Genomic DNA, 21,816 nt, shown 5'->3' with positions numbered 1-21,816 from the left:
AAACCCTCTGTCTTTTGTTGAGCAGTTATGAAGACAACGTGAAAAGCCGTGCAAGGGCAGTGTGGAAGGAAAAGTGTGGAGAAAAGCAGTAAAGGAAAAAGCTACATCTATCCAACCTGTTATGCTAGGCGCTCAGTGAGATTTTGAGCAAGGTGAAGAATTCACGGTGAAATAGCAACAGTTTAAGTCTCTGGTCCCCAAATTACAAGCTCGCTTTCGAGTCCCAAGGGAAGCCCAACACCTCTGTATTCATAATTTTGTAGTTGTTATTATTTTTTTTTTTTACTGTGATGGGCTCTCCAAAATTTAAAAACTGCAGCCCCACAACACCTGGGTCTGAACCTATCCTTCTGTAGGCTACGACACTGCACAGCTGCTGGCCACTTCCACGCACCATTTCAGGCTTCTTCCGTCTCTCTGGGGTCCAGCCCGGTGAAGCGAAGAACTCAGCCTCAGCTGTCTTCTCTCCCCAGCGGCAGCCGATTGTCTCACATTTTTCTAGCTGTTGGGTCAGAAATGGCTACACGCCGCAGTGCCTCCAAAGCATTTATTGACCTGCAGGGCCTTACACAATCCCACAGGAAACCGCGCTCAGCACTTAGCCAACACTTGTTGATGTGATTGAATGCAATGGCCACGGAGACAAAAGCATATTTCAGAAAGACTCCAACCCTGATAAGTGCAGCACGGGCTTTTCCCAGGCAGCTCTTGGGGACATGTGATAACCCTGCCTTTGTTTCTAGAGCTTTGTTCTGGAAAGGACAAGAAAATATCTTGGTGAAACCCGACTTCTGACGCTGACTTCTCTCACAGGAGCCAGAATCAGGAAATCATTAGGTAATGCCAAAGTGTACCGAGAATAAGAAACGAAAACTTGAGCCCGACACTTGGACAAAGGGAGGCCCGAGAACAACAAAAAAATACAAGCCTGAAGGTGCACATAGCCACATTTTGTTAAAGACTAGAAAGAAGTTTGGAATTGTCAGACTAATATGATGTCTTCCTCTGAAAATGGTTAAAAATTGAAATCAGCCAGCAGGCCAAGCACACTTGCTTCCTCAGAGGCCAAACCTAGCTAAAGAAATGAGCCATGGGCACCTGGTACTGGGGTTCCTGAATGAAAACAGTGGCTGGTGGGACCTGGACCTACAACATCTCTTCTACTGTGTGCTATCTGAAGACTGAAGGAATTTCAAAGGTTTGCAAAAATTATACCAGTGGCTCATGCCTTCACCACAGGAAATGAGTTAATTTATGTTAAAGAAGTTAGTCTAAAAATGAGACCGAGACTGATTTTACTAATGTATGCTGCACCGATATCACAAAGACAAAGTGTGACTGTCAGTTTTTATTGATAATGACCACATCTGGGTATTCGGCTTTTTTCATCCCACTATTTTCTCTGGAGCATGCTGGCTGGTCATGTATAATAAATCTAATGGCATTTAAAAATAGATCACTTACTATTTTGTGTGTGTGGCTTTTTTTTTTCCTGAGTGTGTAGCTACACGGCACGTGCATGCAGTGCCCTCAGAGGCCAGACAAGGGTGCATACTCCAGGACTAGAGCTACAGACAGTTGAGAGGCAACATGAGGGTTCTGGGAATCAAGCCTGGGTCCTCTGGAAGAGCAGCCAGTGCACTTAACCATTGAGCCATCTCTCCAGCCCCCTCTGACGGCACTTTTTAGATTCAGCATTTTAGACTCATACATTGATGTACGGTATAAGTTAATGAACTGGTAGGCATGTTAATGTGTCTGTGAGCACGTATGATATGGTCAGATGATGATAATACCTTGTGTGGACAATGGAGACTAAAGTCCCCGAGTTTCCAACAAGTATTCTTTGAAGCAGAGGTGGTATTAATATAACTGCTATTCTTTGAGTTGGTGAATCATATGGACAGCCTGCCAAGAGTTGATCATTCTGGTAGGGGCTGTAGACATGACAAAACAAAGCACAGACCTAACGACCTGGTGAAGTGATTTAATTCTGTCCCTCTTTCCATATGGTGATTCATATTTACTTCATGTCTTACATATGGCAACATGGTAGGCAGATTTTAGAATACGAATAATCTAGAGGAGGAGAGGGAGGGGGTGGTATAACCATGGAAAAAACTGTATATAATCTCCTGGGATTTCAACACCCCACTGGGGCTTGAAACACTCAAAGGCAGCAAGGAGGAGTGGTTTCCTCTAAGTTAAAATGCCACAGATTTATTTCCTCCTCCTATTAATTCTCTTCTCCTGCAATTTCTCCTGAAACTTTCTTCAGCTCTGTATTTTCCATGGTTTCTGTTAACTGCTAACTTTTGATTCCAATTGCATGATTTAATTTACTCAAATTATAGTCTTTATTATCTCCTTTGACAGGGGAGGTCCTTGGCACTTTTCTGGAAAGCTTGTTTGTGCAAGCCTTTAGCAAGCAACAGCCGAAGGGACACAGCATGGGATTTCACTTCGTGCCATGAAGAATCTTGTTCGCTTACACTCATGGTATTGAACCTGCTATAACTGAAGTAGATAAAGGGACAGAGAGGGAACAGAGGGAGGAGAGAGAGAAGAAAGAAGAGAGAGGAGAAGAGAGAAGGGGGAGGGAGGAAGAGAGGGAGGGAGGGAAGAAGGAAGGAGAGGGGGGAGGGAAGGAGAGGGGGGAGGGAGGGAGAGGAGGGGAGGGAGGGAGGGACCGGGAGAGAGAGAGGAAGAGAGAGAGAATATGTTTCAGGTTAGTGGTGGCCTCTATTGTTTGCTATGTTCAGCTCTTGGAAAGCAGAGACAGGTGGATCATGGTGAAGTTAGGGACAGCCTGGTCTACATAGCAGTTCCAGGCCAGCCAGGGTTACATAGTGAGACTATGTCTCAAACAATTTCATTTGACTTACGTTTTATTTGTAAACTTTCGGATAATTTTGTACAAGTGTGCAATGTCCTTAATCACAGCCACTCCTCTCTTTTCCTGCTCCCACTCCCGCCACCCCTTCTACCTTCCTTTATGTGCAGGGGGTCACAGCTGCTGTGAGGTCATGATTGCAACAGCCGTGCCACATCCAGAAGACAGGGTGTCATAGTACTCCTCTGCAGCCCCCGGCTCTCATGATCTCTCTGGCCCCTCTGCTGGGCTGTTCTTTGGTTCTTGGAAAGGGTAGCCAGATCATATCTGTCCCATTTAGAGCTGAGCACCTGAAAGTTATTTATTCTGAGCACTTTGAGCAGACTAAGAGAAGCACTACTTTATGGGTACAAACACAAATACTTAGAGGACAGTTTAGCTACATGTCCATTTAACAAAACAATAGTAGACTCTCCACTAGGGCCTGTGACCTCCCCAGCCTTAAGTTTTTTGGTCAGGTTTTTATTTCCAGGAGTGTATTTCCTCCCATGAAGTTGGGCCTCAAAGACAACCATAAGTAGTTGATGGCCCCACAGACAGTCTTGCACTAATGTACCAGTGGGCATATGCTGCCTAGAAGGTTCGTATGGTAATAATATGGGTCCACATCTGGGTAAGACCGCGGATGGCTTTCTCCTGCAGCATCCTGCTCAGCACTGTCCATCACTAGGGATGCTAGCCAACCAGGAAGAATCATCTACCTCTAACTCATTATTTTAAATATGATTCTTTCAGGTTTTAGCCAAGATCCCCTGGGTTCCAGAGACTCATATTCCATTGTTAATGTGGCCATCTCTATTTGGGATATCTAATAGATATGTCAGTTTTAAGATGTTGAAAGCAGCCTTCCTGATTAACCCTTCCAACTACCTCCTCCCGTAGTCTTCCCCTCCTCAGTTCATAGTGGCTCCATCTGTCTGGTGGGTCAGACCAAGCAAGCTGGGCTACTTGTTTATTACTCTTCCTTACAAACTCAACACTCCAACCTTCAGGAACCATGGCTAGCACTATCTTCTAAATGTGTCAAAAATTAGACCACTTTCAATACTTCTGCTGCTACTTATTGGTCTAAACTGGAGTTATCTCTCACAAGTTTAACATCAGCTTGGGCTACACTGAGAGTTCCAGGCCATACTAGTAAGAGTCTGCTACAAAATTCTAAGACTTATATAAGATGTAGCTCGATGGCAGAGTGATTGCCTAGTATGCACAAGACCCTAGGTTACACCCTGGAAACCACTTAATGAATTAATGAATCCCCTTGGATTATCTCTTACATCATCTCAGTACTTTATTTCATCTTACCAACTCCTAAAACTGGCCTATTGCTATTCATTAAGAACCATCATCAGGCCCATAGCCCTTGCATTGACTGTATCTTCTGATGATTAACTGTCCCAGGATCTGCCTAGCTCATAGCCTCACCCTAGACTTTTTTTTTTATTATGTATACAGTGTTCTGCGTGCATGTATGCCTGTATGCCCGCAGGCCAGAAGAGGGCGCCAGATCTCATTACGGATGGTTGTGAGCCACCACATGGTTGCTGGGAATTGAACTCAGGACCTCTGGAAGAACAGCCAGTGCTCTTCTTAACCGCTGAGCCATCTGTCCAGTCCCTCACCCTAGACTTGCTCTAATATTTTCCCAATGGACCTTATCTTGACCATCCAGCTCAATACTACAACCCCACCCTGACCTAGCATGCTCAGTCCTTCTTATTTTTTTCTGCTTCCCTCCCTCTCCACTAGTACTCATTCTCTTATGATACAATGCATAATTTCATTTGTCTGTCTTTACTAAAGTGTGAGCCTACAAGGGCTCCAACAGCTTTCTTGTAGCCCATGCTTTCTGGCATGGGCAGGTGTTTATTGGGAGTATAACACCATCACTTGTTGCATGTATGTCTTCTGGTATTAAACCAACCTGCTTGGAAGTTGGGATCTGACACGGATTGTTCACACTCATTGGAAATTAAGATGAACATATCACCCCTCCCAAAGATACTCATGTATCAAACCTTGGGTTCAGTGGTGAAACAAATAACCTTTTCCTTGTGAAAGAAGATGGATGTGTGGAGTGTGTACAGAAAGGCCTGTTAAATTACTTCGTTATAACCTTTCTAGATACCCATGACGTCTTCACATAAACTGTGGACATCCAGTCATGTTTACCCCAGTTCCTTGGTGGAAGGTAAGTATTCGAAGTCTAGAAACAGTCAGAAAAGTGAGTCCAGTCGCACCTGCTTTCTAAAAACAAAATCAATTGGGAGAGAGCAGCCGTGTATTTATGTATCATCGTGTGGGATTGCCTTTGTTATGTAATGGCAGCGCTGAGCACTTACGGCAGACTGATGCCTATGAAGTCTCAAGTGCTCACTATCTGGCTTTCCCAGAAACAAAATTGGCTAACTCATGCCATAGAAAAATCCTGCTAGCTGTAGGGATGACCTAGTAGCTTGGAACTAGATTTGGCAGCTCTGGTTCACAGATCCTGTACCAGGTACTAGAGTTGGGAGTAAAGAGACTAGGCAAAGAGGAGTAACCTTATGGGTGTTTTCCAGTTTTCCTTCCTATTTAATTTTAATTTTTTTTTTTTTTTTGGTTTTTTTGAGACGAGGTTTCTCTGTGTAGTTTTGGTGCCTGTCCTGGATCTCGCTCTGTAGACCAGGCTGGCCTTGGACTCACAGAGATCCACTTGGCTCTGCCTCCCGAGTGCTGGGATTAAAGGCATATGTGCCATCACCGCCTGGCTGTAATTTTAATTTTTTTAACAAAATTTTAGCAGGAAAGATAGCATGGAGAAAGTTTAAAAGAAGTCAAAAGACCCATATACCACCACTATATTCTACTTTATTCGCCCATCAACCATGGTATTATTGTTGTTGTTAGTATTATTGGTGCATTCAAAGTAAGTTGTAGACCTCAGTACATGCCCTCCCTAAACAACTCAACAAACACAATGTTAGCTAGAAGTTATTATAATTAGGCTTGACCTTCACTCCAATGCTGTGATCCACAAAGCTGTCTTCTTCTGGTCGGAAGACACAGTTTTACCAATGTTGAAAGCTGAGAAAGGTTATCAGGGTAATTAAAGTAAGTATCAGGGGAATCAGTCACCTACATTTCCCTGCTTCTCTACTTCAGAAATGAATCAGCCTGTCAGGGCCAAGACGGTTTTGCTTGTGATCCATTCCAGGAATGTTCTGTAGCTCCAAAGAGAGGGTCCTAAGTTGCTTTTTCTGGGATTTTTGCCAGAACCCCAGAGAGAAGGCAGAGAGGAACACCAATGCAGCTTCTGGGTCAGAACCTGCAATATCTGTGAAAGAGATTCTCAGCCAGGAGGAAGTGGAAGTCTTATGTACCCACCTTCTCTGGATATAAGTGGATGTCTTGAACTGCCCAACAGAATACTGGCCTCCATTCACTGGTGCATGTGAAGTAATTAATTTTTGACTTGAAGCCAACTGATTTTCTGGGTTAATTACTCTGAAATTCTAACATGGAATATTCCAGAGGTACTGGCCCTTTAATGAATAGCAACTTTGTTGCCCTGGAAAGTAATTTACCAAAATCCACAGGCAAGAACATTTGTGTTGATATCTTAAAACAGAAAAATACCTGCAAATGATGGAGTGTTTAAGATGATCATACACTTGTATGAAATAATACCTTTGGAAAGATGTTCAGTGTTATAAAGATGAAAATCAATATGTTGGATAAAAGGCAAAAAGTTGGACTGGGGGTGTAGCTCATTTGGGAGAGTGCTGGTCTAGCATGCACACAGCCCCGAGCTTGATCCTGAGGCTGCATCAATCAAGCATGCGGTTACAAGCCTGTGATCCCAACACTCAGGGGATAGAGGCAGGAGGATCAGAATTCAAAGCCATCGGTGGCTACATAGTGAGTTTGAAGTCATATAACCCTGTTACAAAAGCAAAACAAAGTGAGGGGGGAGGTATGACTAAACATGTGTTGACAATATGGGTGTCTTTAAAGGTTACAGTAGTGTATTTAGAGTCATTTTGGGAAGGCTTTGCTCTTTGCCATATCAGCATAAACTTTTCTTTCATGTTGCTCAGGATTCCAAAGGTGATTGGTGCTTACATATCCAGCTGCCTGCTCCACATCCTCCTTTGATTTCAAATGACACTGTGACTAAGGCTCGGAGTTCAAATGTACAGGATTACACCTCTCACCTCTAAGGTGGACTCCGTTCATAGTGAAGCATTGTATGGCTTCTACTCCATTTGCAAAAATTCTTTCTTCTCCTATCCTTGTTTTTCCCTTTCAGTCTTCTAGCTTTTTGGAAGTGCTCTCTCTCTCTCTCTCTCTCTCTCTCTCTCTCTCTCTCTCTCTCTCTCTCATTTTCTTTTTCTCCGTGAAAGGCCTACAAATGGAATCTCTCTGTTCTGCTGTGACTACACATGCCCCTCATTTGTCTTCTGCTTTGAGAAATGTCACCACTTTCTCTGGATACAGAGGTGGAGTAGATTTTGAATTCCAGAAAAATTTCCAAAAAGGTGTCCACTGAAACATCACCATTCTTTCTGAAGTTCTTTCATCATTAAATGATACTTGTAACAGAGGAGTCCTTTTGCTGGCACATCTGCACTTTGGAGGCATCTGCTACGGCCAGTAGGAGGGATGCACATTTTAACCTCTAAATTCCAGTTTAATAATTGTTTGTCTCACTTGATGGCTGATTGTCCTCATGATGAATTAAATGGACATAGCTACTTTCTGCAAGGTTTGTCACTAGCCTGGCATTTTGAAAATCTATTTCTTTTTTCCTATGACCTGAAAATATTTTTCCAGGTACCCATTTTTATGAAACAAACTCCCCTGAAACTGTTTACCTTAAAGGCACTTTGTGGATCAGGAAGCTGGGAAGAACAATGTTGGGTGTTCAGATTGTATCCATGTGTCATTGGTTGGTGCAGCTGGGGCTGGAAGATCCACTTTCTTTTTTCTTTCTTTTTTTTTTTTTTTTTGGTTTTTCGAGACAGGGTTCTCTGTGTAGCTTTAGAGCCTGTCCTGGAACTCACTTTGTAGCCTAGGCTGGCCTCAAACTCACAGAGATCCACCTGGCTCTGCCTCTCGAGTGCTGGGATTAAAGTTGTGCACCACCACCACCCGGCAAGATCCACTTTCAAGGTGATCTTGAGCTTCATTTGTTCTCATGGTGTATCTCCTTCCAAGGCCTCTTTTCTATGGAGCCCTGGCTTCTTTCAAAACGATAACCTCAAGGTCGTCACTCTTTTTTTTTTGTTTGTTTGTTTCTTTGAGACAATGTTTCTTTGAGACAATGTTTCTTTGTGTAAGCCTTGGCTGAACTGGAACTATTTCTATGGACCAGGCTGGCCTCGAACTCACAGAGATCCACCGGCCTCTGCCTCCCGAGTTCTGGGATTAAAGACATGCACTGCCCAGCAAGGTCATCACTCTTAAAGAGCAGCTGGTTTCCATGAAACAGGTGTGGTAACTGCCAGCTCATTTCAAAGCCTCACCTAGAAATGGCACGCTGAATTGGTCAAGGCAGCCACCAGTTCTGCATAGACCTAAGAGCAAGAAGAGTAAATGGCAGATTCAGTAGAGTGTTGGGTCATATTTCAGAACAAACCTGTGAGATAGAAACTACTGTTTAGGCCACTGGAGGAAAATGGGATCTTCCAAGAGCGGATAAACAACGGCTTTAGGAAATAATATATAGGTGTTTCATGTTGAAAGTTTCTCCTAGACTTGAGGAAACAACTATCAAAGGATGTCCCTGGAGCATGACAGAGAAGTTAAGAGCGAAAAGCTTGAGTGAAAGTGAAGGAGGGAAAGTTCTAGATAGGCCCGGCAAACTAAGGAGAGATATTTGTGTAGTTCCTCCCCAGCCCCTGCACAAGTGGGTAAAAGGGTGAGGCCGATTCAAAGACATCAAAGAACTTTCTACTAAAGCCGGTGAGAAGCCTCTGAGGGGTTCAGGCATTGGTTTTCTATTTGTCTGCTACTGGGAAAATGGGTTGGCCAGTGGTGAACCTGAAGGCAGGAAGAATGGACGGTGATTGGGGAAGATGGATAGTAGCCTTCAGAATGGGAAGGTTTGGATGCACTGAGAGATGTTAGAAATCCGAATCCACAGGCTTTTGAGCTGAAAGAGTGTGAGGAGAAAGCTTTTACTCCAAGCCCAGTCACCTGGTTGAATGTTGGACTGGTCAAGGGAATGCAAGGTAAGTTCTGCAATGTGCCAGGCAGAGGTTTCATACTTCTATTTTATGTGGAAACAGTTTTAGAAATAATTATAATAATGACAAGTACCAGTACTTTATTAGTTGGTGGCAGTTTTGATGTTTACATGGATTATCTCATTTGGCCTTGAATTACTTAAGGTAGGCAGGATCAGTTTGAAGCCCACTGATAGGAGAGCCCAGAGAAAAGACTTAAAAACAAACGAAGAACTATTTAGACTATGCTTTACTATGGCTTTAGGTATGGGCATTAAGGAAGAGAGATAGCCATTTCAGAAAGATAATGTACACCCAAGTGTGGCCTTGGACTTCTCAGGAGAGAGAGAAACAAACCAGGGACAACTTCACACATTTGCATGCCAGCCATCCCTGTACAAAGCCCAGGCTGCTCTCCTCTGTCCTGTTCCAGTTTCAGTGTATGCTGCCCAGTTGAGCACCAGGGAAAAGTCTTCGCTCTTCTCCTTCCCTAGTTTACAGCGGGAGTCTGTAAACTATGCTGCAGCCCAAATGGCTATGCCCCCCACCCACTGTGCGCATTTTTGTCCAGTCTGAAAGCCAAGAATGTTTTTTTTCACATTTTAAGGTTGAGGGGGCTGGGGATGTGGCTCAGTTGGTAGAGTGCTCGCTTAGCACTCCCAAAGCCCTGGGTCCAGTCCTCAGCACCACATAAAACTGGCCATGGTGGTGGATGAACCACTGTAACCCCAACATGCGGGATCTATGGGCAGGAGAATCAGAAGTTCAAAGTTATACTTGGCCATCTAGGGAGGTAAGGCCAGCCTAGGATATATGGAAACAGGTCTCAAAATATTAGCTGAAATGTAAAGTCAAAAGAATATTTCGTGACAAGTGAAAATTGCATGAATTCAAAACATAATCTTATGAATTCAAATTTTATTATCTGTAATAAGGTTTTTATTGAAACATAGCCGTACTCAGTAAGTGTTATCTATGGCTGCTTTCTGGCTACAAAAGCAACCTGGAGCAGTCTCCATGGAAGACCTACACAGTTGGAAATATATGCATATATATATATATATATATATATATATATATATATATATATATATATATATATATATATACATACATACACATTACCATCAGACAGTTTCCCGTCACCGCTTTCACTCTTTTCCCAAGACAAGACAATGAACTTTCTGGTGTTTAAAGAACATTCAGAATGGCAGCTTCGCCTGCCCCCTGATTAAAAATTCTAGGAAAACTGGATTGCTTCCTGGCTGGGTACACATCCTCATCCTACTGAGGGCAACTCTCCAATGCCTTCTCCCTCCATCCCAACAAAATCCAAGCCCTTAATCACATGTCTACCTATTAGAGTATGCCTTCTCTTTCGTCAGGAACAGCGATGTTTTGGCTCTTGCTTCTGCTCTGGCCCTGGCCCCGTTCTCACTGGCAAACAGCAAGGAGCGTATTTGTGAGAAACAACTGTGTGTGTAGCACCTAGGAGACAGGCTCAGTTTGTTCTCTTTACAAGCCTCCCATGGTGGTACTATCATCTTCACCACCCTCATTTCACGGCGAACCTGATGCACAGAGAGGCTGAATCACCTGCCCAAAACGGGACAAGTGGCTAGCAAACATTCTGGTTCAAAGAGCCAACGGGTTGGGTGACAAGCTGACTGGAGCGAAAACAGGTTTTCCAAGTCAATCCAGGGGTATACAGAGCACGGAAGCATCCCACACATGGGGGCGAGCAGCGCGCCCCCAAGAGGTCGGGGTGCGCATCACTCTTTGGATGGAAGGTCAAAAGGCAGACCCAGAGAGGTGGAGTCAGAGAATCCAAACCCAGGGTAAATAAAGGGAGTGTCATCCCGGTCCAAGGCCCCTGGGACCTAGAGACTGCCGCCTCCCCGAGGCCCCACAACAGAGTGCTGAGTCACGCTGACTGACGGCTGGCGCTCTGCAAACCCTTCTTCCCAGTGCTGTGTCCCTGACGCTGCGGAGACTCCAAGGCGGCCGAGGCTTCCCTCCTGGGCCTGTGCTGCAGCAGAGTGAGTGGCCGGGGACGTCTCTCCCCCCCCCCCCCCGAACCCCCGCGAGGGTGGTGTGTGTGTGTGTGTGTGTGTGTGTGTGTGTGTGTGTGTGTTGGTGGGGGGAGGAGATGCCCGGAGCAGTTTCAGGATGCTTCCTTTCCCAGCCTGCTACTGGCTCCTCGGGGAGCTGAGGGAGGAAGATGCTTAAATAGCACCGAGATTTGGTGAAAGGGACCGCAGCTTGGCTTTTCTTCTGATAAAACACTGTAATTAGCTAACTTCCTCATCCTTGTTCGTGTGTGTATCTAACTGTGGGAGTCTGGAAGGACCCAGAAAATCTAAGTGGAGGCAAAACTACTTAATAGTTGAGTACGTCTGAATGATGACAGGCCTGTGTTCAGAAGTTCGTTTCTGTGCTCCACATTTCATGGCCTAATAGGTATATATTGATTGTCTGCTAGAGAGGATACATTTTAGGATCTGCCTTTACTAACTGGAGGGTACTCCTGTGTAAAGTTCCTATAAATAAGAGCGGATCACTTTCCCATAGTACTGTTTGAATCCTTTGAGGTAGACATATCTTAATCCCATTTTATAGATGGAAAAGCTGAGGCACAGAGAGTCCCAAGTGAAAGCAGGCTGGAATGTGGCAAAGCTGAGATAGAAATCTAAGATGTCCAGCTCCAGAATCGTCATCTTGTAAAAACACTTCTCTTGGCTGCAGTAGAAATCTTTGAAGGATTGGTTAGAGTTCACTTCGCGAACAGATCTGAGGATTTAGGATTACTTATTGGCAAACCCCTGAAGATAGAAAGGGGGTTCTGGGATGTTTCTTAGTTAGGGCTTAGACATCTTCAATACATAATGAAGCATTCTTGAATAATAAATGTGGTATATAGGTTGTTTCCAAACCATGAGTTCCCTTGCGGGGCGTTCATATATAATTTGTCTGTGCTTTAGAGGACTTTATTAGGACGTTCAAAGATTTCCTGCCTAAAAAATTGCATGCACAATACCTACAGAAGATCAAACCAGTCAAAATTCCAACACAGATGGGAGGAAGGTTTGTTTGTGAAGTCCCACCTCTAACTGAGAAACTTTGGCACTTGGAGGCTGCTGGGGTAGGGAGTGCCAGTTTTCTTGAAGAAAGTGACCCCTGTTAGGATGCCCATGCTTCAGTAGAGGACCCAACACGCATGTGCACAACAAGGACAGTACCACTTGGACTCAGTAGGCCACGGAAAAGACAGCATGAAGCTGGCAGTGAGATGTGATGGCGGTCTGAAAGGAGTTGGAGGGGGAATGAGGGGTTGATATGATTAAAAAACACATTGTATACATGCTTGAAATTGCTAAGGAATGATTTTTTTTTAATGGCCGTGGACTTTAGAGATACAGGGGTAATTGAATCCAGTCACCCTTGAAGATCTGTTTCAATGCCAACACCATCATATTCTGGTGAGATTCCCATACCTCTAGTTTTTTCTCTTTGTTTCCAGTGTCACCAAAAGAACCCCACTTCCATCTTCCACCCTCCTGCCTGGGGTGGCCACTGAGGGGTGTGTGGTGGTGTGGGAGGTCAAGAGATGTCACTGAAGCAAAGCATATAAAATGCTCTTTAGATATTTCTATTAAGTTCTTCCTACGAGTTGTAATCGCTAACCTTTGTACACGATGACTGCAGGATTACATGAGGTAACTGCTAATAATGGGGTTCAGGTACCCGGTAGATCCTAATACATGTCCACCATCATTGTGTTTTAAAAATCTCCTAATCTAGGCTCTGTTCACAGTACGTACTCGATAAATTACAGCTGTTAGAATTTGGGGAAAGTCTACTGTCAGTATCCTTCGTTTATAGTCTGTAGATATTCCCTCCATTGTGATTTCTTTCGTTGTTTTTCTTCTTGTTCTCCATCTTCTACAGCTCTACACCAGAAAGTTCTTTATAAACTTCAAAATGGAATCCTCTAAGAAGGTTACTCTCTCAGTGCTGAGCCGGGAGCAGTCAGAGGGGGTTGGCGCTCGGGTCCGCAGAAGCATTGGCAGACCTGAGGTACGCTGGCTGCATGACTACCGTGCTTTCCTTTCTGAGGGGACTGGTGGGATGTTGAAGGGGATTTGGTCATGAGCTTCCCTGTGGGCTACCTGTCTTAGGTAGGGTTTTTATCGCTGTGAAGAGACACCGTGACCATGGCAACTCCTATATGGAAAACATTTAATTGGGTGGCTTGATTACACTTTCACAGGTTCAGTCCATTCAGATGTGGTGCAGGAGAAATAGCTGAGAGTCCTACCTACATCTTGCAGGCAACAGACTGACAGTCACCCTGAGGGAAGTTTGAGCAAAGGAGACCTCAAAGCCTGCCCCCACAGTGACACACTTTCTCCAACTAGACCACACCTACTCCAACAAGGCCACACCTCCTAGTAGTGCCAATCCCTTTGGGGGCCATTTTCTTTCAGACCACCACTGCCAGAGGGAGAAACATGAAACTCCACAATTGGGGCCCTGTGTGGATCAACCCCAGTCTACAGGGGGTCTCTGGAATATGGATAAGGAGGTGCTGGGCAGCAGGTGCAGCTGAACTGTAGAAGATGTGTCTGGTTTTCTCTACATGCCCATGTTCTGCCTTGAGCTAAGGAAAATGCGGCTGTCAGCCTCAGCATGCACATCCTCAAATGTGGCCAACTTGTAGCCTCTCCACCCTTCCTTATGTGCTCATACTTCAAAGCACAAGGAACTGTGGATCCCAGCTTCAGATTCCTAGGGAAGACAACCTAGTTGGTTCTTCATGGGTCAAGTCTCCTGGCTGATCCCATATAATAAAGGATTTGCATTTGTGCGCTGAGATCCAGCTCTGTAGACCTCTATTGTGCGGGCAGGAACACAAGGCAACTCAGAGACTGTGACTCTAGATTTTTTTTTTAACATTAGGGACGATTTTTATCTGAATACTAGGGAATACATGAAGTTTAGGGAGGGGTCTTAGCTGCACAGAGAGGTATCAAATAGTGATCATAGCCAAGGGCTAGAGGCCTCAGTGCTATCCCACATTAAATGTGAGTAAGAGAAGAAATGCATTGTAGGGATAGATTGTGTTTTTGGGAAGCAGGGCTGATTTCTTACACTCCACTCCAGGATTTTCATACTGCCTTGTTGCTGAGCTTTATACCTCTCACTACATACGGGTTTCTTCGTCTACTTTTTGATAAAAAGTGTGTTTGAAAAATATTCATCAGGTTTTTTTTTTTTTGGCAGTACTGGAGATTGAATGTAGGGAGACCCTTGTACATGCTAGGCAATCAATCAATCACTGATCTATATCCACAGTCCTCATTTTGGATTTTATGTTGAGACAAGAGTCTCGCTAAGTTGCCTAGGCTGGCCTTGAACTTAACTCCTCCTGCTTCGGCTTCCTGAATAGCTGGGATTGACAGGTTCACCTTTACTTATAGGCTTTGGAAAGTCTTGGCTTTCTTCAGCGAGTCCTGCCCTATATATATCATTAATGGGTTTATGTTTTCAATTTTAAAATTTTAATTGAAAAATTGTGTGTATTGTGTGCAGCAGGATGTTTTTATACTTGTATAAGCCAAGGAATGGTCAAAACTAGCTGATTAACATCCGTATTACTTCACATAAAAATTTTCAAAATCTAGTCTTAGCAAATTTCTACTATATAATACATTGCCATTTTACAGTTAACAAGTGCTATTGACTTCCTGAACTTACTCTTCCTGTCTGACCAACATCCCTCCATCGGCTCATCTCAGCTCTGGAAGCCGCCATTCTATTTGTGTAGATTCCACATAGGAGTGAGGGGATGCAGTATTTGTCCTTCCGTGCCTGGCTCCTTTCACTCAGCGTGATGCTGATAAGCCATCGCAGTAGGCTCCCCCATCAGCTCCATCAGTCTTTCTTCTTTGTTCTGTCTTGGGCCTCTGCCATTTTTCTTTCCAACAGTAACTCACTCATAGATAGCTCTTGAGATCCAAATGTATCATTTGTCAAAGAAAGGACACAAATAACTTCATCTTAATGACTAAATGCATAGGGCCAGATGGAGGCGGTGTCGTATTCTCTTAGATGTATATCAGCACCAACGGAAAAACTGGAGAGAGTTCTGAGACCCCACAGACACCTGTTAGTCAGTCATTACTATGTACTGAGTGTAGCTATTACTTTAATTAGTCCATCTGTCAAGAATGTATCTGCTGAGAATGTCTTAACACTTTTTTTTTTAATTCTGTGAACCTCTTTGGTGGTCTGGCGAAACCTATCAATTCCTTTGTTAAACAGTGTTTTGAAGCACACAAAACAGAATAGATGAATTTCCAAGAAAAAAATTATATTATAACATGGTTAAGGTTGTTTTTAAGAGACAATTTAGTCATCTTATATTTTTATAAGTTTTTAAGAGTTTTTATTTTTAAAAGTTTTGAGTGATGCATGTAATCACATCCTGATTTCAAACATGAACAATATTTTCACATACCTACTCACAGATGTAATATGTTATGAAATAGCTTTAGTTTTCTATTGGTCCAAGAATCACAGTTACTGGTAATTTATTATAACTGACTGAGCTTACTCACAATTGAAGAAGCTACTGGATTTCAGTCTGGACATGATAGTGATAGTTGCACGACAGTGTGAGTGTGCTTAATGTTACTGAACTGTGGTCTCAAAGGTGCTAAGTCTTGGGCTTAGGGAGGTGGCTTAGTGGTTAAGAGTGTGGACTGCTTTTGTAGAGGACCTTAGTTTGATTCCTAGCATCCATATCTGGTGACTTACAATTACCTGTAACTCCAGCTTCAGGGTGACCTTTGCTTCTGGTCTCTGAGGGCACCTGCATTCATATGCACATACCCTCACACAGACACAGGAATATACAGATAATAATAATAATAATAATAATAATAATAATAAATATTTAAAATTGCTAAATTTCATTTTATATCTATTTTACTATAATAAAAAATATTCAGAAAATAGAGATTAGTAAAAACAAAGATGTAGTTCCCCTCAATATAATTTTATATATTTGAATTTTATGTTTTATCTATCTGATATAAGAAAACTTGATTAAAAACAAAGATTTTAGCCAGGCGGCAGTGGCGCACACCTTTAATCCCAGCACTCGGGAGGCAGAGCCAGGCGGATCTCTGTGAGTTCGAGGCCAGCCTGGGCTACCAAGTGAGTTCCAGGAAAAGGCGCAAAGCTACACAGAGAAACCCTTGTCTCGAAAAACCAAAAAAAAAAAAAAAAAAAAAGATTTTTCAAGACACTGATATGTTATTTAAATTCAGGTTTCCTGTGTCACAAATATTCTGTAACCCTAATAGAAAACAGAGGAATAATTTTGAATGTCATCAACTTTGTTTAATTATAAATGAGAATGAAGGTGTTTCCAAACAGTTATGTTTTACATTATTGAGGATTATATAGAAGACACAGTTTCGTGTCCTGAAGTTTTTTCCTTAACATGGTGACACAAGAGCTTTCTGTGTTATTACAAATTCTTCATAAACATTTAAAAAATACCCCCTTTTACTGTATAAGCCTACCATCATTTTCTTGTTGAAGACCCTGTATTTGACTGTTGATGTTGTTAACATATCTCCATATTCTACAGGAAGGTAGACCCCGCATTTCTGTCCTCCAGCCAGCAGAAATGAAGGCATTTGTCTACGTTAAGGTTACTTTTCGAAGTCTGTGCACCAGGCTTATGTCTCAAAGAAATGGAAACTTTTGACTCCAAAACTATTTTCACGTTGAAGAAGCAAAACTGCTCCATTTTAGTAGCTGCCACAAGTGCCCCCCCCCTTCCTACCACTGAAATGTAGAAGCCGAAGAGGAACTTACAGTGAGCCTTTCTATGGTTAGCAATAAAGAAAAGATGGACTGGGGCTGACTTCCATCCTTCACTACAGTTATCCATGGACCCCGCTAGATAGTCATGGACTCTGACGGACTCACTAGCATGTTGTTGGGAGGTGGTTCCTTTGTGCTCCCAGGAGGAGAGAAACCCATCATCATCAGTGGCATTTGTCTTTATGCTGCCCGATTCCATCAGCTACTGTTCAGTAGAATGGCACTCTCTGTGGGTTATTTCATTACTTAAGAGGAGAATCTGAAACAAAGAAACCAGAGGAAATCACATAATGAATGTCCTGTTCCATTTCTCCCTCAAAGTATTTGGAACAGAAACCCAGATGTCATTGTGTTCATAACTACTTCAGTTTCTGTCTCTGAAACACAAGGCTAAGAGAGAATAATGGGATCTAAGTGACAGAAGCTGAGGGGATAAACTATTTCAGGGCTAGGAGGTGATCAGCAAGAGGGAGAATGCAGACATGAACAGTATAGTGATACGTGAAAATAACACAATGGAAATCACCACTTTGTATGCCAACTGACAAATTAATGAAAAGATAGGGAGAGGGATGACCCAAGAAGAGAGGATGATAAAAGTATAATTGTAGTCCCCTTATATTGGAACATTAAAGAATTCCTTAATATTATCTAATAGCTATTTCCTGAGGCAATAGTAGCCACTTGTCCTGTGACACAGAGAGGAGGAAGAGGACTAAAGCAAAAGGACAGACATCAACTGTCCACCCTCATTTCATAAGGAATGACTCTAAAAGTTTTACCTTGGAATTGCTGTGTGGTAACCAGATTCAATCACAGGACCTAGCTACAAGAGACTAAAGAATCTATCAAAAGCACCACCCAGAGTTTGTGGGGTGCAATCTGCGTATTTAGGAATATTCTAGACTCAGTAGAATGCCATTTGAAAGGCACAGCATCTATCCTGTCTCCAAAGGCCTGCCATTTCTGACAGGCACTTCCAGCACTTCCAGATTGCCAAACCGTACCGGGCTGTTGGAGCTTTATTATGGGGTTGCTACAGGCCCGAGGGCTGGTGGCCACATGTTTTGTTTGGAGTTCTAAAGATGCCGAAAGAACAATCTTGGAAGCTACTATTTAAATTTGGCAGCTAAAGGACTTGGAAGTATTTGAAGGAAAAGAAACACATAGGAAAATAGAAATGTGATTGAATTGGGAACCTAATTAAAACATTTTAGAAAATTAGAGTTCTCATAGAAGTCTGTTCTTGTGGACAGATGGCACATGTTTATTGAACATGTTGCTGAAGCTACTGTAAATGCTTAGAGATTAGTAAGAACTAATTTTCAGGCCTGCAAGTAGCACTTTGGTACAACAGTCTAATGCAAACATACTCTTGTTTATTCAAGTGTCTCTTATACATGCCTCTCGTTTTCTGGCCAGTTGAACAGTTCACCCCTCTGACTCTTGCCTTGATCAACTACCTGGGTTCTATAGCCCTTTACTTACACTGACTTTCTTCATGTAGCGTAGATTGGTGACTGGAGGGAGCCAGTGTGCAGAGAATGCAAATAATACTTATATGGTGTAAATGTATGTATCCTTCCCCAAATCAAAGCTTGCAATATCATCCTTCAAGTTGATGGTATTAGCAGGCAGAGTCTTTGGAAATCAGTTATGTCATGAGGGTGAAATCTTCATATCCTTCACTTGATTAACTCCAACATGTATTTCAAGACTCAGCTCAGGAGCTACTTCCCTGGTAGCTGACTTCCTGATGTCACCTGTTCTTACATGTGTGAAAGTTGTTTTTCCTTGAGAGCACTCATAAAGCATTGCAGATACTGATTTTGTAGACGCCTACCTCATGATGCTAAGAATCTGTTACAGACGGATCATGACCTGTTTGACTGTATCATAGATAATCATGAAGTGCTCACGCTTCGCTCTTCTCTTACAATGTCAATTCCAATGTAATTGATGAATCCTTATGTACATGTTTCCTTCTGAATGTAGTCTTCATTTTAGAAGGTTGCTCATTGGCTGTGCAGTCTTCAGTGAGTTTTGTTAGATATGTCTGTGAATGTACCCCTGTAGTATGACTTCAAAGCCATGTCTAACATGCCGAATTTTATTATTATTCCAGTTGAAAAATCTGGATCCATTTTTACTGTTTGATGAGTTTGAAGGAGGAAGGCCGGGAGGGTTTCCTGATCACCCACACCGAGGTTTCGAAACAGTAAGTACCACGATTTGACTGCAGACAGGTATCTTTCAAAATTTGACTTTTACTTCTAATAGAAATTCCATTAGAAGCAATGAATAGAGGCAAAAATTGATTTGTAAATTTCTTGCCATAGGCTGCTATGTAGCTGTTATAGCGGTTTTAAATGAAATATACTCAAATTTAAATATTAACTTTAAAACAATTTTTATTAATTACATTTATTAATTTATTTTACATCTCGACCGAAGTTTCCCCTCCCGCCTCTCCTCCAATTCGCTCCTCACCACCTCCCCTCTGCCTCCCCACCCCATCCACTTCTCTTCCATTTCTAATCAGAAAAGGGCAGGCCTCCCATGAATATCAACAAAGCATGCCATATCAAGTTGACCTAAGACTAGGCACCTCCTGTTGTATTAAGGCTGGGCAAGGTGACCCAGTATGAGGAAAAGGGTCCCAAAAGCTGTCAAAAGAACTGGAGACAGCCCCTGCTCCCACTGTTAGGAGTCCCACAAGAGGACCAAGCTACACAACTGTAACAAATGCAGAGGGCCTAGGTCAGTCCCATGCAGGCTCCCTGGTTGTCGGTTCAGTCTCTGTGAATTCCCACGAGCCCAGGTTAGTTGATTCTGTGGGTTTTCTTGTGGTGTCCTTTACCCCCCAGCTCATTCTTAATATTATTCAATTTGTGTCCTGTTGACATTTCTGTCTGAACAGTTATTAAAGAGCAAGAATCAGCTTCTTAAAAATATACAATTGAAACAATTTATCGGAGCTAGAAGAAACTAAGGCATGATTAAATAATTTTGTAAAGAAAATATTTTTTCCCAAGAGTATACAGAAATGTTTAACTTTGTGTAACATAATATTATAAGCACCAACACATAATCTAAGAACTCAGTGAGTATTATACTAAGTTCTAAGGAATTAGAATTAGGGAGCCAAAATTTAACAGTCTAAAATTTCAGATTTTATGGACATACTCACATATTTATAAATTTAATTACAAAATTTGGAGATTCTAGTGGACACTACTTTTTGTTTTAGTTCGATAGGAAATAAAGATGTGTGATGTAATCTTGCGGCATTTTCTACAGCTCGGATTCTCCACACACACATCCATTCTGGGAAACCTTGGAGACTTTACAAAGTTGAGCTATTTCTCCATGAGAACCACCTGTATTCGCGGTGAACAGAGCAGGGCTTGTTAAAGGCTTAGTGTGTTTGTAAAACCAATTAGTGGATGAATAAATATTTACTCAGCGCTTACAACAAGCAAGTGCTGGTGGAGGCTGATCTTTCATATGTTGGGGGTGTGCTGTGTGTTGGGGAGTGTTAGTGGAAGACAGAGGATGAGGCTTGAGCCCTGCTTGCTTCCGTAGGTACTCTAGTTAAGGAAGTAAAAGCAGGGAAAGATTTGATCACTATAACCGTGGAAAGATTTAACCAAGAAGCTTCCAGAAACAAGCTGAGGCTACTTAGATCTGTGTTCCTTCATTTATCCATTGGCCTTTAGGTTCTGCCCTCTGCTAGAGCATTGGCTACTCTGTCTTACTTTACAGCAATGATGGGAGCCATGCTTTCATCTTCCCTGTACCTGTATTTGATTCCAACCCTTTGCCCAGAACTCCATAACTCTGGTTGCCATCCTACAAATCCTTTAAGCTCTTTTCACGTATTAGTATCTCCATCATGTTTTCCAAACAATCCCAAGAGGATGCACTTTCTTCTTCATTTGGTCCCAATGGCATGATGTTTGTACTAGTTGAACATACATGTATACATTGCTGGCGGCCTTGAGCAGCTGTCCTTCATTAGAGCTGAGAATTACCTCAACCTCCCCTTACCATGCCCAAGAGGATTATAAATTGTTTCAGCTTACATTAGACCACACTTCTCTGCGTTCACTGTGTAGAGGTAGTCAGTAACTGGCTCTTGTTACAGGACAATGACTATATTAAACGAAATGACTGCTGAACAGATTGCACCTGTTCCCATCATGTGAAGTGTCCTGGAAGGGGACTGTTTTGTAAGTCGTATGGTATTCAGCTTTAAAGAACTTGTTGAAGAAGCTTAGCTATAGAATATTGATGTTTGGTCCTTTCCTTGTGATTAAGAATTTTCCCTTCAATTACACTGTAATTACATTTTATCCTTATTATTTGAGGACTTTGTATTTACGAGTTCGCCTGCTTGGAGAACCCATTGCCAATTGCCAAATCAATGCTTGTGGAGCTTTGATGATAATTCAGGGTGTTAGAGCCGCCCAATGTGTCTCTTGCCAACTGAAATGTTGGTTGTTTCAGTTCACAACGTAGGCCAGCGTCCTTGTAACAACCTTAGTGGCACATTTCTTGTATTTTCCTGCTTTTTGGTAACCATTCAAAATGGTTCCTGAGCATTGTATAGCTTTCTTTCTAGTATTCCTTCACAGAAGTCTGTTAATGTGCCTTGTTCACGGAGAAAGTATGTGCATTCAGTAAACTTCTTTTAGGTATGACTTGGTACTGCTGGTTGAGAGTTCATCAACATCAGTGAACAATATATATAGCGTATGGGGGGGGTCTTTAAACAGAAATACACTTAGAGCAATGATTCTCATCCTGTGGGTC

The 21,816-nt window shown here is 42.6% G+C and overlaps 2 protein-coding genes across 2 annotated transcripts in view; one reads left to right on the top strand and one right to left on the bottom strand.

Moving 5' to 3' along the window:
- The window catches only part of Bmx (BMX non-receptor tyrosine kinase), a 58,358-nt gene extending 57,855 nt beyond the window's left edge, over positions 1 to 503 (bottom strand). The window contains exon 1 of the mRNA XM_059250313.1: positions 395 to 503. Coding sequence (XP_059106296.1) covers positions 395 to 397 — 3 coding nt within the window. The 5' untranslated portion in view covers positions 398 to 503. The remainder of the gene's footprint in view (positions 1 to 394) is intronic.
- A 12,553-nt stretch (positions 504 to 13,056) lies between these two features.
- The window catches only part of Pir (pirin), a 92,475-nt gene continuing 83,715 nt past the window's right edge, over positions 13,057 to 21,816 (top strand). Inside the window, exons 1-2 of the mRNA XM_059251140.1 lie at positions 13,057 to 13,179; positions 19,127 to 19,219. Coding sequence (XP_059107123.1) covers positions 13,084 to 13,179; positions 19,127 to 19,219 — 189 coding nt within the window. The 5' untranslated portion in view covers positions 13,057 to 13,083. The remainder of the gene's footprint in view (positions 13,180 to 19,126; positions 19,220 to 21,816) is intronic.

The sequence above is a fragment of the Peromyscus eremicus genome, chromosome X (genome assembly GCF_949786415.1).
Source record: "Peromyscus eremicus chromosome X, PerEre_H2_v1, whole genome shotgun sequence".
Lineage (NCBI taxonomy): Eukaryota > Metazoa > Chordata > Mammalia > Rodentia > Cricetidae > Peromyscus > Peromyscus eremicus.
Note: the sequence above shows the minus strand (reverse complement) of the source record. Positions and strands in the feature narration are given on the sequence as shown.